This window comes from Neomonachus schauinslandi, chromosome 14 (assembly GCF_002201575.2).
Source record: "Neomonachus schauinslandi chromosome 14, ASM220157v2, whole genome shotgun sequence".
Lineage (NCBI taxonomy): Eukaryota > Metazoa > Chordata > Mammalia > Carnivora > Phocidae > Neomonachus > Neomonachus schauinslandi.
Window position 1 is genome coordinate 68,279,262 of NC_058416.1, and position 22,092 is coordinate 68,301,353.

Genomic DNA, 22,092 nt, shown 5'->3' on the forward strand with positions numbered 1-22,092 from the left:
AGAAGCCTTGGGGTACATGCAGATGGGAGAGAACTTAAGGTGTCCGGCCTTTTCCTTTTTTAAACGTAGATGGAGGCTTTAAAGATTATTTCAGGGATCCATTTTATTGTTATCTAATACAGAAAGAATATGAAGAAAATGAGGACATGTGTAAGCTCAGTATCTACCTTGAGTGTTAAATATCAACCGACATTCCGGTAGGGTGGGTCAAGCTACACCCTCCCAAGTTAAACAGAGGCTTGACCTTTCACTGGTCAGGTGCTATACTGAGGAAGACCGAGCATTTTTGTTTGCTCAACTCCCATACCAGCACCAGTTATCAGGAAGAGTGGATCAGAGAGGCTATGTGGACTGGGTTCATAGAAAACAACTGAAAATTCAGGAGTCTAATGTGTATACTGCAAAATGTGTAATGGAATCAGAGAGCAAGAAATCTTACTATGCCAAAAATGTTTCAGTGTTTGAGACACTAAAAGCAGGATTAAAAATGGTAACCTGTTAAGAGAGCTCCCTGGGGGAGAGGGGAGGATGTAAACCACACACATAGGCAGAATATCCCCAAAGCAGCATTTATTTACCCATTGAATTCCAAAACATTTAATTTAGAAGTCTGGCATTTCATAATCACCCATCTTGATTGACGTGGGCTGACACACATGGTGCTGTCAGGATGCACAAGGACAATAGCCAAAGAGTTTACAAAAACTAAATCCATGATTCTTAAACAATCGCAACCAAAAAAAAAAAAAAGTTACAGGTATCAAAACTTTTAGATGCATTGCATTGAAAAGGAAGGTTTGTGCACATCATAATTTAAAGAGGCAAAACAAGGCGCTACTGAAACCTCACATTAAACAGTTTATTATAAAGCTGATGGAAAGGAGGAGTGGTCTCTTTGTAATCAGCTTCCCTTAACAGTTTTCCATTAGCTGAAGAAAGAGGTGGGAGGGGTGAATTCATTTTTTTGCATGCACAAGATGTACTGCTTAACAAAACACTATCAGCTTGTTTTAAATGGATCATTTAAATATCAATCGTAGCCTGTGTTGGCTAATTCTCCTTTCTAAACTTCCCCATTGCTTTTGCTTGGATTTCACATAGATCAATAGGCACAGAATGCCTCATTCAGAACGCACTCATCTGCACAATTCGAAAAGGGAGCCCCTAAGGACTTAAAGCAACCATCAATCCAGCAATGCCCATGAAGATTTATCTGCAACTGCTTCCCAGGGGGCAGGAGAGCAGATCTGAGTAGCTGTGCTGCCAATACAGATAGGTTTAGCACTAGATATTTAGTGATTGTGGCAAGGAAGAATCAAGTGATGATGGGGGGTGGTGGGTGAAGGAAGGGCCCGGGACCCGAAGACTCTTCAGTTGCCTTCTCCTGCTTCTTCATCCTGCTGGTCGCTGGTCCAGAGGGTGAGGTTGTCTCGCAGCAACTGCATGATGAGCGTGGAGTCCTTATAGGAATCCTCGTTTAGTGTGTCCAGCTCAGCTATGGCATCATCGAAGGCTTGTTTGGCTAAGAGGCAGGCCTGCTCAGGTGCATTCTGGATCTCATAGTAGAACACGGAGAAGTTGAGGGCCAGACCCAGCCGGATGGGGTGCGTTGGCTGCATGTGCTCTTTGCTGATTTCAAAGGCTTCTTTGTAGGCAGCCTCAGAAGCTTCGACCACACTGTTTTTCTTCTCCCCGGAAGCTACCTCTGCCAAGTAGCGGTAGTAATCGCCTTTCATTTTCAGGTAAAATACCTTGCTCTCATACTGGAAATCATTGCAGTTCTTGATTAGGAACTTGTCAAGCAGAGCCAGGACATCATTGCACACTGTTTCCAGCTCCTTCTCAATCTTCTCCCGGTAAGCTTTAACCTTCTCCAATTTCTTTTCATTTCCATCAGCCATGGTTTTCTGCTCAATGCTGCTGATGACCCTCCAGGAAGATCGCCTGGCACCAACCACATTCTTGTAGGCCACAGAGAGGAGGTTTCGATCTTCATTGGAAAGAGGTTCATTGAGCTCTGTCACCTGCAAAATCCCCAAAAGATAAACACTGAGATCCAAATCCAAAAATCTTAGAAAGAAATCTTCCTTTGAACCTAATCAACAACCCTTCTCAAGCCAGCGTGGACAAGGTGGAGAAAAATCAATCAGACATGGATCCTGTCTGAAGGAAGACTGTAGTCTAAAAAGAAATAAATACTTGAAACAAAATATTCAGTGATAAGGGATTTAAGAAATTCGTAATTCGGGCCTTTTAAGATGTTGCCTTCATCTTGGTAGAGGTATGGGGATAAAGATAACCATGGAAAGATTGTGGTGGTACATAGCAGTGGATGAAAAAGCCCGGAGGTTCAGCTATTCTGCAGAAGGTATCGTCAACAATAAGATCATACAAGTCCTTTGCCAAATGTTTTAAGATTATAGACTGGAAGTACATTCCAGATTCTACTTCCAACTTTATATTCTAGAAGGAACTAATCACACCTCCCTCAAATACATATTAACAGATAAAAGCTTCACAGATGAGATCAAACACAGGTCAAGTGGCCAGTTTTGCCCTGAGTGGTTACACAAGAGAATCCTACTGGTACACTCAGACCTCCCCCAATCCAAATGGATACATTAGTGACAGGAACCTGCCCCCAGCCTCTGCTAAAAGGAAGCACAGTTACTCAGCAGGTAAGCGCTACTTTGACGTACCAGTCAGGAAACCCTGACTGGCCATCAAGGATTGGGAAGCACCAATTACTTTTAGGAGAAATGTTAAATTTCATAAGCTGTAACTTTCTTTAGGTAGTTCATGATGCCAACTCCACGTGAGCCAGCTATGTACTTAGTAAAAAAGGTGCTGGACTTTGTTGTGTTGTTGAATTGTGTCCCCCAAAGTTACACTGAAGTCCTAACCTCAGGACCTATGAATGTGACTTATTGGGAAATAGGACCTCTACAGATGTAATCAAGTCAAGATGAGGTCATCCTGTATTAGGGTGGATCCTAAATCAAGTGACTGGTGCGCTTATAAGGAGTGGGAGATTTGGAGACACACAAACACAGAGAGAATTCCATGTGATTATAGAGGCAGAATTGGAGTGATGGGTCTACCAGCCAAGGAACGCCAAGGATTACCAAGAGCCACCAGAAGCTAAAAAGTGAGGCAAGGAAGGATTTTTCCCTAGAGCCTTTAGAAGGAGCACGGCCCTGCTGACACCTTGATCTTGGACTTCTAACCTTCCCAACTGCAATAATATAATTTGCTCTTTTAAGCTACCCAGCTTGTGGTGGTTTGGCAGCCCAAGGAAACTAATAGACTTGGAATCAGAAAAACCTGGGTCTGGGCCCCAGCAAAGCCACTAATTTCTAAATTGGCCTCTATAAAGTAGGGGGATTCCTTAATTATATGACTTACTGGTAAATGTCTTTAATTTCCAGAAAAAAAGAAAAAAAAAAACATTTAGGAAACCATACAACACTCAACAAAGAAAAATATTACTTAAACTATAAGGACAGAAACTCCTGCAATTGAGGGGAAAGGGTTTTGTAAAGGCCAGGTTCAAGGGAGAAAGTTATTAACAGCATATTAAAACAGACATGCTTTAACATGGATTGAAAAGACAGAGCAGTGAAGAACCAGAAATTCTAAAGATCAAAAAAATTAACTCAAGAACATAAGCAACAAATATAATCATTATGTGTAAAATTAGAAAACTTGTGCTAAGTTCTTCATTGTCTACCAGCAACCCCCTCCCCAATAAAAATACCAACAATTCCCCCATTTCCCTGTCCCCAGCACCCCTACTCTTTTGCTACAAATCCCTAGCCTGGGATTGTCCCTCCACCTCTGCCTACTCAATCAAACCAACCCCACTTTTTTCTTCAGTGTGGTCTTTGGCTACAGGCTTCCTCTGCCTATCCCCTAGGAGGGCTGCCTCTGCCTATCCCCTAGGAGGGCTGCCTGCAAACCAGGTTCCTCATTCCTCCTCACACAGAGGTTGAGTGGTCTCCACACTTTTCTCAGTGCTCTGCCCCAGTCCCAGGCAATCTCTCTACTAACTCCAAATCCATGCTCCCTTCAAATCCAGGTGAAGACCTGTAACCCCAATGGTTTTCTTCTCCAGTGAGTTCCTTCAAACACATGCTCACATTTGTTTATTGGAAATATAGAGACTTTTATTTGTTAATATGGTCTTTTTAGGAAGAAACCCTTATAAATTAAAATTCCATCTTGAATCCTCCGACAAATCTGATTGTTGAATCCTCTCAAACGACTCACTTTTCCAGGGCAATATTCAGTAAAACATGAGGCAAGCACAGAATTCCAGAGCTCCTTAGCTCCTGCAATAAGTCAATCTAAGGGCACTTGACATTAAAATGCAAATGATATCTATAAGGAGTCACTAAGATTTCACCCTGTGGCTAATAAAGCTGCTTGTTAAGTTCACAAAGACACACCAAGGTAATTCCCCAGAGTGTATCTTTAAAATTGAGTGCATATGTGAAATACAGAACACCTTTATCACCCAGGGTGTTTGTACAATAGATATTATCATCACTAAAAAAAACACAAAAAACCCTAAGAAATCTGGAGCTTAGCCTGAGCTAGCTATGTGACCTTGTCTGGGGATCAAAAGTAAAATAAGGGGCACTGGCCTAAACGATTTCCAAGGACCTCTTCAGCTCTAATATTCTAGGATTCTGTTTTTCCTGAGCAACAATAAAAGGTGTGGAAAGGAACGAGGTTGGTATTAGTGTAAATGAAATTTGGTTGTTTCTGTAGGTTTCAGGAATTCATGCGGCCCTTCTCCATCAGCAATAAATTGCCCAAAAAGGCTCCTGGGCAATATTTATAATGACACCTTCACATGAAAAATCATTTACTAGGAGTATTAGTGTTTATGTAACAATCATCTGGTTTCCTGCCAGTCTGAATGAATCACTATCAGCATCAGCTGAGTGTGACTAACAGCTAAGCAAGCATTGTTCTTAGAACCCCAGCCAGGGCCTAATTAGGAAATAACTAGATACGTTTAAATATAGTATTTTTAATCCTCCTGGGTTACAACTCAGGAAAGGGAAACTTATGGAAGGAAGATCATTTTACTACTTGATTGGATAACTAAAGGAAACTGAGCTTTCCCCAGATTGGAAAAGTATAGACCAAAGTGAAATCAGATGGCCTATTAAACAAGATTCACAGCCAGTCTTGATTTGTTAGCACCAGTTCCCAATATTTCAAATTCCAAACTACTGGAGGCAGGAGAGCTAAGGTAAGTCGGGTCACACACCGAGAGAAGCAGACACTGGGAGGCAATGCAGCACAAGAGAAAGGAAAACGTAACTAGTAGTCCTAACCCCTCGGTACTAAAGCAGTTGGATGGTCATCTGCACGCATAGTCTGGGGAGATGATTTAGTGCAGCTTTACAATTAGAAGTTTCCAAATGGTTTCTAACTGGGAACGTGAAGCAAAGACAAGACACAGAATTTTCCAGATAAAGAGACCTGCCCAATGGTTCTCAACCTCCTCTCTACTCCAGCCATTTTCAACACAGCCTCATTTCTGCCCCCCATCGGCTACCCTCAGGGCAGCCATTCCAAACACGACGTCCTCATGGGGCAGCACCACCTCTAAGGGACTCCTCACCTCCGTTCACAGCCTCTCTGCCTTCTGCCTTCCTGTTTGCCTGCCCACCTCCCACCCCACTTAATCCAACTCACACACTTTGGAAACCTTAAGTTGGTGGACCATTCCCATTTCTTAAGGCCCATCTCTCCACCTCCCTTAAGGATTGGACACCAGGCCAGCCACTTGACTAATGTTCTGACTGATGTCCTTAGCATACCGCCACCTTGGCTGTGCCAACTCCCAGCCCGGGGGCACTCACTTCACCCCATTTCCTCTGCTCTAGGACTACACAGTACTCAAAGTTACAAATAACCTGATCGGCTACTAACTCATTTATCTTCCTATGACACCATTCTCTTACTCAAAAATCCCTAAGGGCCTCCTCCCACTAACTCACCAGGCAATAAACTATGTGTTTGTGAGTAAAAATAGATCCACTGCCAAAAATAGCACAAGGACTATTTGGGAAAACTTAAAGTCTTAATCTGGGAAACATCCAACCTCAAAAGTAATACTGAGCAAACAAAAAATGCCACCCCTGGACAGCCAGGCCACATTGCCAAAGTCAGGGTAAATGTTACTTCTCCGGAAGGGCACTCCCATTCTTCAGAGCTACACGCACCCACTACTATCCCATCTTTTATAGTTACCCACACCCACTTGCTACCAACAAGCTTGCCTTTGGTATGAGTTTACAACAGGAGAAAACGATTCTCGTGAACAATTAGGTAAACATAACCACATCATAAAATCTTTAAACTTCTTTGGCAGAGTCCTGTATGCATTAAAAAAAGAAGAGGGGCGCCTGGGTGGCTCAGCCGCTGGGCATCTGCCTTTGGCTCAGGTCATGATCCCGGGGTCCTGGGATCGAGCCCCACATCCGGCTGCCTGCTCAGCGGAGGCCTGCTTCTCCCTCTACCACTCCCCCTGCTTGTGTTCCCCCTCTCGCTGTGTCTCTGTCAAATAAAATCTTTTAAGAAGAAAAAAAGAAAAAGAAAAAGGAAAAAGAAAAGTGAGTCAGGGTATGAAAGATTTTTTGGCTGACTCTTCCCCAATTTACTACCCTCCGAGTGAAGATTCTGCCTGGTCCCAAGATGGCAAAGTACCCATCTGTCACCACTTGCCCAGGCCTGGAGAGACCACTCCCTGTCCTCACTAGGGAAAGGCTGCAGTTCTAGAAAGCCAAAGAGAAGCTAAACTTCAAGCTTAGAGCCGATGAGTTCAGGTAGTTAATAACCACTCAAAGCTTAACATTAGTCAAAACAGCCACCTTTGTTATCATGGAGAGACTGCCTTTTCTTACTCTTGACATAACTGAACATTTCTGTAGGGATTGGCAGGGATTAAATACAACCCATCTGAATGGCATTACTGCACGCTACTGTCCCTGGAGGCACCAACAGTGAAAGCCTCAGAAGCTGTGCCAGGTTCCGATCACAGGGAAGTGCCACCACCCACCACCACAACGGGAAAGCCACTGCAGTGAGGAGTGGGAAGAGCACCCGAACAGTGGGGCAGCAGACGGGTGTCCTCTACTTGGACGCTGGAAGGAATTTTACCAATAACCCAGACAATGAAATGTTAGGGCCTATCGGCTTATAAAATAGACTAAAAAAAAAAATGTGTAAAAACAACTGGTGCCAAGGATATGAAACAATTTCTTAAAATACCATGAATATAATTTAACATAGTTCTGCACTTCTTAATTCATAGCAGGAATTCAAATTCAATTAATACTTTACTTCTTAAGCTAAACGAAACTCCTGGTCTTCAGGAGAACAAGCAAATCCAAATGTGTGAGTCTGCCTTCTACACTCCCCTGCTATAGCTAAGAACCATACATGGTAGATTCTGTTTTTAATCAAACTTGGCAAAAATGACTTACATCTGATAGATGAAATTACTTGTTCACTAAGCCCACTTGTGTAAAGGGCCCGCAAGTTAGTCACCAACAATGACTAATGCCAGAATGTATACTAGAAATACTATCCCTTTCGTGATCCCGGGGTCCTGTGATGGACCCCCTCAACGGGCTCCCTGCTTGGCAGGGAGCCTGCTTCTCCCTCTCCCCACCCCACCCCACTCGTCCTCTCTCACACGCTCTTTCTAATAAATAAAACTTTAAAAAATTTATGTATATTATGCCTTAGCCTCATGGGCCATTATTATACAGTAGTTATAGTGAGAGTTCTAAATTCAAGAGTTCAGGTCTTGGCTTTACAACCTGACCTCGAGAAAACTAGCCTCTTTAAATCTCATTTGTAAAACGAAGTTAACAATTATCCATAGTCAGTCCATCCAAAGTTGTTATGAAAATTAAATGAGAATGTACACATGGGAGTACCAACTACCATTTACTGAATGCCTAGTAAGTAAAATGTAAGTTCCATAAACTTGATAACTTGTAACACAGAAAACACATTTGGGGTATCTCCTTCCAAAACATTTCTGGAAGTGTGACACTGTGTTCTACCACTAATATGAAATTCAAAGCTCTGTGAACTGTTCACCAATTGAAGTCCTTTTAATTCAGGCTACTGCAAGAATCGAGAACCTTCTTTCCTTCCTCAGCCAATACATGGCAAAGCAATACTTACGTTACAAATGACCACTTAGTGGGAAATAGTACTCTCTAGTTTATACATATTTCAAACTACAGTACTGATGTGGCTTTGAGATTTCACACTAACCACAATTTTGGTACACCTCAAAATCATCCTTAGTTTTAATATCTGCAACACGGGTTAGGTCTCACCCTGAGAAACTCAGTCGAGCTCTCCACTTTTATACACCACCTGCTCATTCCCCCACTTCCCATAATCTCACAGCTGTTGGAATAAGAGCCTTTTGCCACTGGTTGGGCCAAGTACCTCTTCCTCTCAAACTGTTTAAGCTGCAGCTTTATTTCCTGCACTCAAGATTTCTATAGATATTCTTCAAGTCCTTCAGATGTATTTCTGTCCTCTGTCAACTTTGTAATCAACTGTATCAATGTTAAAACACACCATGCTATCCCAAATAATTTTAATGTTTTATAAATTCACAATTACAATCTATGTTTTAATATAAAAAGATGACTTAAGGCAGTAAGAGACATGAATGATGTCCACCCATGAGTATTCACCAGAAATCTGGTTATTTACCCTCTTTCCTTAAATCACTTAAGTCTAATGCACTGACATTTTTATCACCCTTTATAGGTTTCATTTTTTTATTTATTCATTTTTTTATTTAATCATTTGAGACACAGAGATTTTATTTATCCATTTGAGACACAGAGATACAGAGAGAGAGAGAGAGAGCATGAGCAAGGGGACAGGCAGAGGGAGAGGGAGAAGCAGGCTCCCCGCTGAGCAGGGAGCCCGATGTGGGGCTCGATCCCAGGACCCTGGAATCATGACCTGAGCCAAAGGCAGACACTTAACCATCTGAGCCACGCAGGCGCCCCTATTTCACTTTCTTATAAGATGGTATGATATCCGTTTTTCAGAGGTTATGTTTGCGTAAGGTCATTTCAAGCCCAGCAGAGAGAGGACCTGGGTTCTTAATCTTTCACAATGCTTCTTCCCACTGTTTCACTCTTTGCAAGCTGCTAGGTATGAGATGAGGAGATCTTGAAGACACTCCTTTAGTTCACTTCAAAAGCATTTCTTGCCTCCTCACATTATGGGGTGAGGCAGGGAACTGCAGTTCTCAAATGATTTGAGGCAACACTACTGTTTCCAATATGCATGATTTTTCTTAAAGCTTACCGACACCATCCTCCAGGTGACACGGGTAGCATAAGGAACATCAATGATTACAGGCAGGCATTATTAGGTGACCATTTAAATTATAAAGAAAACAGAAAACAAGTTAGAAGAGTAAGACTGAAAAATGACTTGATAGCAACACCAACATTACTAGTTTTACACTTCAAAAGACTCGAAGCCAAGAGATGTTAAAGTTCAAGTTTGTGGTGACATCAGAACATCTCACTAAGGTTGCTTCCCTATCCACCCTAGAGCAGTCTACTTACCTGTCCACCACCCTGAAGAAAACCCACATAAAAAGGTTACCAGAATTCCTTTTTTCCAAAAGCTCAACTTTAAGCCTACGATATTAATAAAATGGGGGCTGAGTCTTCCCAATAACATTAAGAATTTAATGTACAAATATCAACTCAATAGGTAAAACATAAGAAACTGTCTCCCACTGAACCCTGCCAAGTCCTTTCCAATGAATATATTCTATTAATTTAGATGACAAAAAAAGTTCTGACTTTTTAAAAGGAGTTACATTGAAGGAATGGTTTATCACAATTCTCAGATGACATAATTGGAGCTTGGATTGATTTTTCAATGCTGAATGGCTTATCCAACCCATCAATCATTTCAGATAAGATATTACAGATTCTCAACACACGGGAGAGTCCATTACTTTGCAAAATGCTACCTTTAAGCCTCAGAAAAAAATCTGTGAACACAAGTTTCTAGCTACAGGATAGCATTATTCAAGCCTGCTTACGAAGACCAGAAAGCCAATTTTGTTCTCTCCCCAAACTGTATTTCATTCCGGTTACATCTCTCAATCCTTTCCTTACTTCCCATTTCAAGTTGCCTCAGGTTTCCCAGAGCTCCAGAATGTCCTTTCTAGCCATCTTCCCTTAACCTCAATTCACCTTTATTCAAGCCCCACTCACAGGGTGAACGAAGGCCTCACTAAAATGTCTAGAGGCCTCAGCCTGCACAATCCCAGTGCCACTCCATTATTGGGGAGAAGACGTTCACTCAAGTGTGACTTGCTGTGTGAACAGAAGTGGCTCTTATCCCAAAGAAAATTAAGCTCAGAACCCCTTCAGAGGAAATGTATTCACAGTAGATTCTGTAAAATTTGCAAAATTAATACTTTACATTTGTGTCCTTGAAGAGGGCCCCCTGAATTACAAAGGCTTCAGATCCCAAACCTAGCTTGTCCCTGGTTTAGACTAACCAGTGACAGCATGCCAGGGCTCAAATCAGGATCACCTTTATCAACAAATGAGTGGTAGTGCTGGTTTCTAAACACACCTAGTGCAATGTTTTAAAACAAGGACACCACAGGAAAGCTATCTCTTCAAGTGTCTGTCTTAGCTGGATAAATCCTAAATATTGACCTCAGCAACGTATTTCATATGATACTAATACCAAAACCTTAAACGCAGCTCTTCAAATGATTCTGAAATTTTAGGGAGCCTCTCGATTTGTGGATTTATAAGAAATCTCACAAAGCCAGCAAAAGGACAAATGAGCCATAATTCGGGCCAGTAACTGTCAGGCTTCAGCCCGCTCAAAATTGCCATGAGCTATGGTTAGGGTGCAGATTTCTGAGTCCCAACCCTAGAGCTGCAGAATCTTTAGGTATAAGGTGGGGCCCCGGCGGATCCTCCCAGATCTCCCGGAGGATGTACACTGGTTGAACGTAGCAGGCTGGTGGCCGTCAGTTGTACCTCTACCACCGTGTGATCTTGACGCAGAGAAGTAATGTTCATTTAGAGAAAAGGTAAAATAAAGAGACAGGGACAGTTAAGAGGATAACCGGAACTCTTAGTCTCATATATGCAGGTGGTGTCTAATCCACGGTATGCGCTAGGGTGTGGCCGGGCACGAGTCCTTCACCGGAAATCAAGTTGCAGAATCAATCTACGAAGATCTCGGGAATGCAAAGGCACACAGCCCTGTCTTGCCAAGAAGTCACGTCTCATTTTAATCTCCAGGCAGATGCTCGCTGCATCAGACCTGGGAGTGGGGCCCCACACCCACCGCCCTCCAGCTCGCGTCCACGTCTAGACTGCAGGGTGGGGGGTCTTCGCACACAAAGCCAGCCCCGGGTGTGGGAAGATGGAACGAGAACGATTCCGGCGAGTAGAGCGTAACAGATCGGGATCACACAGACTTCAGGTGGTGGCAGAGAAAACCAGGAGAGAGAGAGCGCCACTCACTAGGTGATTCTTTATTACGAGTTGGGGTATGGAGGAAGGCGAGAGGGAGGCGAGCCCCCACGTTGGGCAGAACGGTCTAGAACGAGGAATGTGGCTCTCTCACGTTTCCTCGGGCACCCCTCCCCCCCCCCCCCGGGCCCCCGGCCGGGGATCCGGGCCCCCCCCCCCGCCTGAAAGGGGCCACTGTCGCCCACCCATCCTCGTGGGGCTGCATTCCTCCCCCGAGACCCCACCCCCGCCCGGCCGCAGGAAATGGCGGGGCGGGCGCGGGAAGCGCGGGCTGCCGGCGGGCGGCCGCGCCCAGCGAGGTCGCGGGGTCGCCCCGGGCCGGGAGGGAGATGCCGCCCCGCCGCCCATCCCTCCCCTACGCCGGGCCCCCCCAGCCGGCCAACCCGGCCTCCCGGCGCGCTCACCGCCTTCATGGCGGAGGCCATGTCGTCGTAGCGCTCCGCCTGCTCGGCCAGCCGCGCCCGCTGCAGCAGCTGCTCTCGGTCCCCCATGTCGCTCGTGGCTCGGCCTCGCCTCGCGCCCGCACCGCTCGCCCGCTAGCTCGTGCGTCCGCTCCCTGGTCGCCGCGGAGGCCGCCGCCGCGCACGCGCACTGGCTCGCCGGCCGGCCCAAAGCTGCAGGCTGCAGGCAGCGCCGCCGCTCGCGCCCTCTCGCTGGCTCGCCCCGCACGCTGTGGCTCGCGCCGCCGACGCCGCCGAGGGAGGAGAGGCGGCCGCGCGGGGGGATGGGAGGATGGAGGACGCCTGCGCAGTGGGAGCAGCCGGGCCTGGCGGCGGGGAGCGGCGGGAGTGGGAGGGGGGAAGGGCGGGCCGGCCCTAACGGTCTATTTCAAGGTGACGTCACCTACTATAAATAGCTGCCGCCGCCGCCGCCTCCACCGCCCCGCCCGAGAACTGCGCAGGCGCCCTGTGAGTGCTGCATTTTACCGCCGCATAGGTGGAGGTGGGAGAAGGGAGAGTGGGGTGGGGACTGCGGAGCCCGAGGAGGGGGCGCGGTGATGGCGGTTGCGTAGGTAGCTCAGTGTCACAGCTCCTCTTTGAAGCGCGTCTCTGAGGCCAGGTTGGAGGTGTGACTGCAGAAGGACCCAAAAATCAAATAACCCTACTGTTTGGAAAAGCCAGGAGGCCGTGTGCCCCAGGGGGCGGGCCGGGACCGCCCCCGCCGTCTCGCCAGCCTTGACCCCAGGCTGGCCCATGGGCTCCTTGGGGACGCACCCTCTGCTTGGATCCGTACTGGCCAGGGCAGGATCGGGTCTGGACTTTGTCCAGACGCCCCACCTGCCACTCCCAAAGACACATTTCACACCCAGCGGGCTGCAGAGCTGTGCTCCCACCTTGACAGTTGACTTTGGGCATACTGTGCCTTCCATGAGAGGAGGGACAGGATGGCCTGGATGGGATGAGTAACATGACATATCTCCTAGGAGCCAGCCCAGTGCTAGGCCTGTATAGGTATAAACATATTTAGTCCTCACAGCCCACCACGTAGGTGGGCACACCTGGTCTCCCCATTTTTCAAAGCCAGATTAGTGACTTACTCAGGGTTACACAGCTGGTAATTGGTGGAGCCAGGATCTGAGTTCAAACCCAGGCTGAACTTCCTTCTGTGGCAAAGAGGGGGGTGGATGGGCTGACTGGTCACTAAGCCCATCCCTGTTGTTGCATTCTATGCTGAGGGTCCCTCATGCTAGGCCCTGGGCTGGGCCTTGGACAAACTAGGAAAATCCCAATGACTAAAACATAGCCCCACTTAAGTACAACACGCCAAGGGCGGCACAGGAGAAGGGACCTTAGGCTCTCTGAGAATTTTATCGCATGCTCAGCACTGGGGGAAAGAGTAGCTATAGAATAAATAAGATACATCCTCTTGTCATAAGCTAGATCTAAATGCACAAGTGCAGGTAAGCTGGACTTTGAGGGAGATGAAAGTCAGGGAAAAGGTATTAGGGAGTGGGGTCCAGCACAGACAAAGGCTTAGCAGTGAGGACAGAAACAAAATCTGAGTGACAATGAGAAGAAAGGCCTGGCAGTGGGGAAATGAGGTTGGGCAAAACAAGATAATGGAGTGTTTTAAATGCCAACCTGAAGATTTGAGTTATTATCCTTAGGTAATTGGGAACCAGAAGAGGTGTGGAAGTCCCATTTCAAGCCAAGAATCTTGGTCTGGAGAGTACGATGTATTTGAAGGGAGAAGTGAGGGACTGGACCTTAGTTTTACCATCTAGCAATTGGACTCAAAGGACTATTAAATGCACCGTAGAATAGAAATCCTGAAATGTCCAAGCTGGTAGGACATTTAGAGTCACTGTCATCCAACCCTTTATCCCATATAAGGAGAAACTGAGGTCTGAGGAAGAGAGGCTAGCCCCAGTTTGCACAGTGAGTGAGCAGAGCTGGGGTCTCCATACTAGGTCTCCTGTCTCTGGGCCTTCTTCTCCCTGCTGTGACACCAAAATGAGGACCTCAGTACCCATGAAACAGGATTTCAGTGTGAGTCTGAGCAGAGGCCCCCACCACAAGTTTTCACCATGCTTTGAAGAGTCACCTTTGCTAACTACAAATGGAATTGAGGTTAACAAACTAGGCTGATCTTTCCCCTGGTGGATATCTTTAAAGAGCATGATAGATGATAATTAATTGTCCCCCCCCCCCATGAAAATGGCATTCCAGTGAGAGGTGGGAGGAGAGCCAGCGCTGGGAGATTTCTATGTTTCCTTCCAGCTTTTAGAGAGATTAGAGGCCTTCCAGCTTTTCTGATCATGCTGGACTCAGAGACTGATTTCAAAACAGTGAAAATTAGGTAGAATAGGGCATTCTAATTCTAATAAATGTCAATGGGGGACACTTTGGTTCTCCCATGAAGCTTTTCTTGCCTTCTCACCAAAGTTCACTGTCTCCACTTCCTCACCCCCCACCCACCTCTCAGTCCAGTGTACTCTGGGTCTGTCTGCCCCTAGTCCTTCACCTAGACGGCTCTCACTGTGGCCACCAGCAAGTAGCCACCTGTTGCCAGTCCAAGGTCATTTCATAGTTCTCACCTTCCTAGCCCCCTTGACCACCCTGGGCACAACTGCTCTCCCTGCCTAGACAGGCTGTCCTCTAAGCCTCCATGACGCTGCACCCTCCTGGCTTCCCTCTGCTGCCCCACTGCTCCCCTTCTCTGGTCTCCTGCGTGGGCTTGTCTTCTCAGCCTACCCTGAAATACTGGGGTTCTGCCCCAGGCCCTCCGCTTTCCTCACTCTGTTCTGTCCTGGGCGACTCCATCCACACCCACTCTTGAGGGAACATATGCCCCATTCCCAGCTCTGCAAGGAGCAAAGCAAGGAGCTTTGCAGAAATGGGTATATTTTTTTCCCTCAAGATTCCCCCCTGTAAGGTAGGTACAATTTCCATTCCCATCTTATAGATGGGGAAACTGGCTCAAAAATGTTCCATGATTTTGGGTGTTACACGCAACTAATGAATCGTTGAACACTACATCAAAAACTAATGAGGTACTATATGTTGGCTAACTGAACGTAATAAAAAATAAATGTTAATGTTCCATGATTTGAATAGTCACAGCTGGTAATCAGCAGAGTCAGGATTTGAACTCAGGTCTGTCAGACTCCCAAACCTGATGGCCCAACACTGCCTTTTGGTGTTAGCTGAGAAGGTGTGACTCCCTTCCAGGATCATTCAGATTGTAAAAAGTATACACAAGCCTCCCTACCTGGAGGTTACACACTCTGACCAGCACCCATTTTCACCCTTCGGAAAGGGCTGCCAACTCAAGCCTTACAAGTAAAGCCCAGGACAGCTGCCTTGGACGGGACATTTACTCCCAGGGCTCTAAGTCCCACCAATAAAGTTGTTCTCTTTGAACAACTCCAGAGAGAGCCCCTGAACCAGGTCAAGGGGACTAACCATGAAGGCCAAACACACCATGTTGCCCAGAGCTCAGAGCAAATCCTCAGTGCAGAGGCCACGTCTGCCGCATCTTCGTCCGGTACAGGGTCTCTTGCTCTGGGAACAGAGCAATCTGCCCCTGGCTACCTGAGGATTTGTGAGTGGTGTGATGGGGAAGAAGGATCTGCACTTAGTTTCTTTTTTTTAAAGATTTTATTTATTTATTTGAGAGAGAGAGACACAGCGAGAGGGGAACACAAGCAGGGGGAGTGGGAGAGGGAGAAGCAGGCTTCCCGCAGAGCAGGGAGCCCGATGTGGGACTCGATCCCAGGACCCTGGGATCATGACCTGAGCCGAAGGCAGATGCTTAACGACTGAGCCACCCAGGTGCCCCAAGGAGCTGCACTTAGTTTCAAATTCTACCCTGCTAGTTACCAGCTGAGTACCTTTGGGCAAGTCCCTAAAACAGGACTAACCACACCTATTTCTTTGGGTTGGGGATCGGCAAGAGCACGTATATTCCTCACCTGCACGGTGGCGACACATGGGAGGCACCAGCCATCATGACCATAGAACGAATAATTCCTTGCTGCGTCCCACCCTGAGCCAGGGGTAACAACTGTTCCTCCTGCAGGACTGGATTTCCAAAGCAATGCCAGAACCCGCTACCAGAGCTGAGTGAATAGGTGACCCAGAAAAGGCACGTCCTGTTTTTTTTTTCCCTCGGGTACTCTGGGACACTCTGAGGTCCCTGAGAAGTCTGGACACCAAGGGACATACGACAGAGGAGATGTGGTATTATTCTGGAGAGATGGCTTTCACCCTGTTGGCATGGTTACCATCTTGAGCAAGAGGGGCCACCTGCCCACATATTAGTGTCACCCACATAGGATTGTAGGGTTTTTCCCCACCAAATGAGGCCTCTTGCTGCCCAGGTAACCTTGCTGATCCTAAACCAGTGATAACACCACCACCAACAGCATCAGCGGTAGCTGCCCAAGGGTCGACATTTTCCCCCCTTATATTATCTCACCAAATTCTTACAACTCGTGGAAGGAGGTTGTTATCCCCATTATATGGATGAGGAAAATGAGACCTAGAAAGATCACCCGCAGCCTCCCACTCACACCCACATTCTGCCACTTGCTGTGGCCTCGGGGTCCTTTTGCTGATACCAAATTGCACCCCACCCCTTCCCGCCCGCCGCTCTGTGTCAGAGACCAGCCTGAGCCCACAGACCTCAGGACCATCCAGAGCCCTTCACCACTCTGTCAAAGCCCACTTTGGGAGCAATTGGCTCCCCAAGGCAGTTTTTGGTATTATGAAGTGTGAAAATGTCCTGGTAGCTACAGTCTGTGAGCTGGTGGAGCTCAGAGCCCATTCTCAGCACCCGCCCCCCGCAAGCTGGTTCAGAGGAGTTCAGCTCTGAAGAAGGACGGCAAAGCTGTCCCCCATGGAACCACAGTGAGAATAAGGGCAAAAAAAAAAAAAAGGCTTTTTTTGCTTCAGTTCTGCAGATGGTCGAGGAGCTTGTGTTTCTTCACCAGAATTTTCTAGATCCTTTGACTGGAACCATCTGGGTAATTGTCTCAAGCTTCTGTGTGATTCCCACTGAGGTGGAACCAGGTGGGAGGGGCTGTGTGGCGCGTGTGGTGCTGTGACTTCCCCTCTCTGAGCCTTGGACTTCTTGTCTGTGAAATGGGAGTCCGCACTGACAGGATGGTAGAGTTCGTTCTTTCTTCCAGCCCTGAAGGTCTAGGGTATTTCACTGTTGGAGGTTCAGCAAACAACGGCATGGCAACTCGAGAGGATGAAACGGGGCTGCTTCAAAGGTCCAGTGTTTGGACCCCGAGTCGAAACGAGTGGAGGAGGGTAACAGGGACCTACTCCATAGCAGGCCGGGCGCTGGGGGGGGGCAGTGCACGCCACTCAGTTAAGGTAAGGTCAGTATTGTCATTCCGATTTTACAGATGAGGAAACTGAGGCCCAGGGAGGTTAAGTGTCTCGCTCAAGTGCAGCGCAGACAGCAGGGGTCAGGAGCCTGCATCCGGACCCACTCCACCTTCATTCTTCCCACTGCATCCCCTGATCTCCTGAGAGCTGTGAGCATAACCGTCCTCCACTGCTGCTTAAACCACACCCCGGGAAGTAAGCAAGGGGATCACTGAGTTTCCACAGAGGTTTCCTGCCAGGCAACTGTGCTAAAAAAACCCCATCTTTTCCTACCTAGTATGTTAGTAGGAGGTGAGCAGATTGCGACAGCCTTCTGTCTTCTTCCAGACAACAGTGGCAGGCTGGTCCCCACTCAGGAAACAACAGAGGGACCCGGGAGGACCAAAGCCATAGGAGAAGGCTGACCCCAGGGGCGTGGCCTCTGCACACACAGGAGACACAGACGCACAGGAGACACAGACGCACGGCAGACTCCTGGGGGCATCCAGGAGTCATAGATAGGACCCTCTCCCGCTTAAAAGATATAAGCTCCTCCCTCCTGGCCTTTCATCACGTGCCCCTGGGCCGCCTTTCCAAGCTCATCACCTACTCCCTGAGCATCCTAGGTTCACCACGTTCCCAGCCTCCATCCACAAGTTTCTACCAACTAGAATGTCCTTTCCCATCCTGCTGCCTCTTCCTTTGCTTCGAAGTCCTTTAATGGCCAGCAGAGACCTCACCTCCTCAAGGGAGCCTTCCAGGTTCTCCATCTCCTGATGGAGAACTCTCCCCTCTGCCCACTCCCCCAGGGACTCTGGCATCCACCACGTGCATAGAGTTATTTTGGTAAAGCTGATGTGTGCTGGCCAGCTGTTAAGCACCGAGCATGATGCTATGCAATTTCACATAGGATCTCATTTAATCTTCACAACAACGATGAGGTGGGGATTCCTCTTATACCCACTCAAACGGATGGGGAAACTGAAGCTCACTTACCCACGGTCATGGAGCTAGTGGGAGCAGTCAGAATGTGCACCCAGGTCTGTCTTTCTTTCTTTTAAAGATTTTATTTATTTATTTGACAGAGAGAGAGACAGTGAGAGAGGGAACACAAGCAGGGGGAGTGGCAGAGGGAGAAGCAGGCTTCCCACGGAGCAGGGAGCCCGATGCGGGGCTCGATCCCAGGACCCTGGGATCATGAGCTGAGCCTAAGGCAGACGCTTAACAACTGAGCCCCCCCAGGCGCCCCACCCAGGTCTTTCTGACTGTCAAGTTCACACTCTTTGCCACTTAACACCACCTGCTTCCCACTTTCTAAGGAAGTTGCCATTTCCCTTGCAGAATGTAAACACTGGGGAATCATTCCTCATCTGAGCCCCCACCCCCGGGGCGCACCTCTCCACGAGTGAGTGCTGAATGGAATCTGATCACACCTTGTGCATACTGCAGAAATTCCACCACTAGAGTCCTCTTGGTGAGTGGCAAAGTCTTTCAGGAGGCGGGGCACTTTTAATCAGCTGACAGCCAACTGACTAATTGACAGCTCGGGGGGAAGATAAGCTAAGGGAGTGAGCAAAGGGGAGGAAGGAGAGATTGCAGGTCAGAGGAGGCTGAAAGGCAGAGGAGGGCTCCTGGGTTGAATGGGGCAGTTTTTCAGACCCTCCTCAAATCCTGGCAATTCCACAGTAGCTGGGGAAGCCTGGGCAAGGGGCTGCACCTCTCTGAGCTTCAGTTTCCTCCTCCGTAAGATGGGCCTGTTGCAACAGTGCTTGCTGTTCACGCTAGACACCCCGGGCTTCCGCCAGAGGAATGAGGTTGTGCTGAGGGAAAGAGTGGATGCTGCCTCCTGGGACAGTTGGTGGATCAGCCCAGCCTGAAATGCCCTCCCCATATAATCACTGGGCCCTAAAGGCCTGGGGGCATCCAGGAACTCACAGGATCACAGACTCACAATAAGGGTCTTAGAGACAGCCCAGGTTGGCTTTCTAGCTCTCCGAGACAGGCCCAGATGGTTCCAAATCCAGCGTCCACTTGCTCTGTGGCCTCGTGCCTGTCACTTTGCCCCTCTCAGACTGGTTCCTCATCTTTAATATGGAAGTAAACGTAATTCCTTTGCCATAGCTCTGTGGATGGAGGATGAGACCCCAGACCCCTCTGGGGTCATGTGTCCAGCCCAGGGTCTAATCCACAGTATAACCCCAGGCATGTCAGTTCTCCCCTCTGAGCGGCACTTTCCCTACTCACCAAATGGGGGTAAGGATTCCTGGCAGAGCAAAGGGATTACATGAAGGCTGTTTTCCTAACAGCTACCCCTGAGCTCTCATGATGCCCCAAGCCCTGTGCTATCACCAGCCATGGCTGCATTTAGTCTTCATAGGAACCCTGTGAGGTGGGAACTCAATTTGCAGATAAATGGCTAGGAAGAGTTAGAACCAGGATCTGAGCTCTGAGCCTGTTCCCTCTGCCTGGCACACTTATCCACCTCTTTCCACGCCTAACTCGGGCTCCTTCTTCAGGTTTCAGCGTTAACCCTGGCTTCTCTGGAAGGATCCCTCAGCCTCAGGCTGGGCCGGGCACCTGCTCTGGCCCTCTGCCTTGAGACTTTTCTCCCTTCCTCCGCCAGCCAGTGGGGGAGGGAGCCCCAGGAGGCAAGGTCACACTTAGAGCTGTATCCCCAGAGCCTAGCACTGTGCTTGGCTTACAGAATGCATCATGTCAGCATCAGGATGCCACCCAGTCCCTGAGGAGCCGGGGAGATGGGAGGAAAACTTTTGGAGTCCTGCCATGCCTTACATTAGCAGCATCTTCTCTGAGTCCTGACAGCCAACCCCCTGGGATGCCATTTGAGCCAGCTGAATTCCGGTCACTGTTTCACCTTGGAAAGGCAGCCACGGCCCTCACCAAGCAGCCCGGCAACTGACGTCACCGTTAATATTTAATGTGGACTCCACTGCGGCAGAGCTGCAGGCTAGAGGAGCTGGAGGGGGCTGGGCCGCATCTCCATGGGTCGTGGGGAGGGCATAGATGGAAAAGGGGTGCATAAACCGGAAAGCCCCCAGCAGAGGAGCATTACACTGGCCCGTTTTAGTCCCTGGCTTAACTCAGAAAGAGCCAGCGCAGCATTTGCCTGCAGGGGGACAAGGAGACTGCTGACTGAGCCCAAGCGATAAACATATGGGGGATTAGGGGCTCCCGGGGAGATTTCCTGGAGACAGTGGGAGGGTGAACCCTGGCGCCAGCCAGACCTGGACTCCACTCCACATTGGCACCGTGCAGCTATGTGACCGGGGAGCAACTGCACCACTGAGCCTCTGTTCTCCGATCTGTGAAATGGGAATGATACCTTCCTTGAGGGGTTGTTGTGAGAGGATTCAATAAAACAAGTGATCTAGATAGAGGACCCAGTTCAGTACATACTAGGACCTCAGTAAATGCTTCCCCCAAACCAGGTGCAGGGCCTGAGGTTGGAGAGAGGAGACCTGAAGGTGTTTCACCCATTCACTGGCCAGAATGGCCAGAAGAGAAGGGTCCTTGTGGACCATCTCTTCTGATCGACTGGCCCCCTCATTAGACAGACGAGGATGCCGAGGGCCCGGGAGGGAGCAGAGGCTCACACAGCAGAGCTGGGGTCTGACCTGGCCTGCAGTTGCCTGCTTGCCTTCCCCATCAGTGATGATGAGGAGATGCCCCCATTCCTTGATGGGTGCTAGACAAAGCAGGACCCTCATCCTCCACCCCTTCCTGGTCTCCCTCCTGTATGTTTCCCTGCAAATCCTGGGAGCTTCCCAAAGTGTAAATCTGACCATGGCATTCCCTGCTTAAAACCCTTCTGTGGTCCCACGCTTAGGGTTGCCAGAGAAAATACAGGAGGCCCAGTTAAAACTGAATTGCAGATAAAGAACAAACGATTTTTCAGTATAAGAATGTTCCAAATATTGCATGCACATAATTACACTAAAAAATTCTTCATTGTTTGGGGCACCTGGGTGGCTCAGTCAGTTAAGTGTCTGCCTTCGGCTTAGGTCATGATCCCAGGATCCTGGGATCAAGCCTCACGTTGGGCTCCCTGCTCAGCAGGGAGCCTGCTTCTCCCTCACCCCCCACCCCCCGCTTGTGCTCTCCCTCTCTCCCTCTCTCTCAAATAAATAAATAAAATATTTTTTTAAAATTCTTCATTGTTTATCTGAAATTCCAAGTTAACAGGACAACCTGTATTTTTATTTGCTAAATCTAGCAATCCTACACAAACAGCCTTCAGGAAAAAGGTCAGAGTCTCTCATCAGCCCACGAGGCCAATTGTAGCCCCAAGCTCATCCTTTCCCTCTCTTGCACATGAACTCCCTGCTCTGGACACAACTTGTTGCCTTTTCTTGAGAATCCCAAGCTCTCCCTCCCCTCTGGCCTTTGTAAATGCTATCCTTTCCACTGGGACCTTCTCGGGACCTCTTCCTCCTGTCGCTGCCCCACTGAGCTTGACCCGACCCATCCTCAGGCTTCTCCAGCATTGCTGTTTTCTCCTGGAAGGCTTCCTGACTCTCCAAGCCTGGATGGTGCCTCCCCTGGGTTCCCACTGTGGGGCAGGTCCTCTGCCTATCTCGTTCACTCTGTGCAGAGTAGAGGCTCATCAAACATTTATTACATTGGACTGCTAAATTCCACAGCCCCCTTGCACCTCTGCTATCAAG

The 22,092-nt window shown here is 48.3% G+C and overlaps 1 protein-coding gene across 1 annotated transcript; it reads right to left on the bottom strand.

Annotated features, from left to right (window-relative positions):
- Positions 1 to 555: 555 nt before the first annotated feature.
- Positions 556 to 12,272, bottom strand: YWHAH (tyrosine 3-monooxygenase/tryptophan 5-monooxygenase activation protein eta). Its single transcript, XM_021703618.2, has 2 exons — positions 11,993 to 12,272; positions 556 to 2,024 (listed from the first exon to the last, which is right to left on the bottom strand). Exons 1-2 carry the CDS (start codon positions 12,077 to 12,079, stop codon positions 1,371 to 1,373), a joined length of 741 nt encoding a protein of 246 aa, XP_021559293.1. The 5' UTR covers positions 12,080 to 12,272; the 3' UTR covers positions 556 to 1,370.
- Between the last annotated feature and the right edge of the window lie 9,820 nt (positions 12,273 to 22,092).

Bases quoted from the DNA above. Each gene is read 5' to 3' on its own strand.
- YWHAH (XM_021703618.2), bottom strand. From the start codon at position 12,079: ATGGGGGACCGAGAGCAGCTGCTGCAGCGGGCGCGGCTGGCCGAGCAG. The intron at 2,025-11,992 runs GTGAGCGCGCCG...GGGATTTTGCAG, and splicing joins TGGCCTCCGCCATGAAGGCG to GTGACAGAGCTCAATGAACC.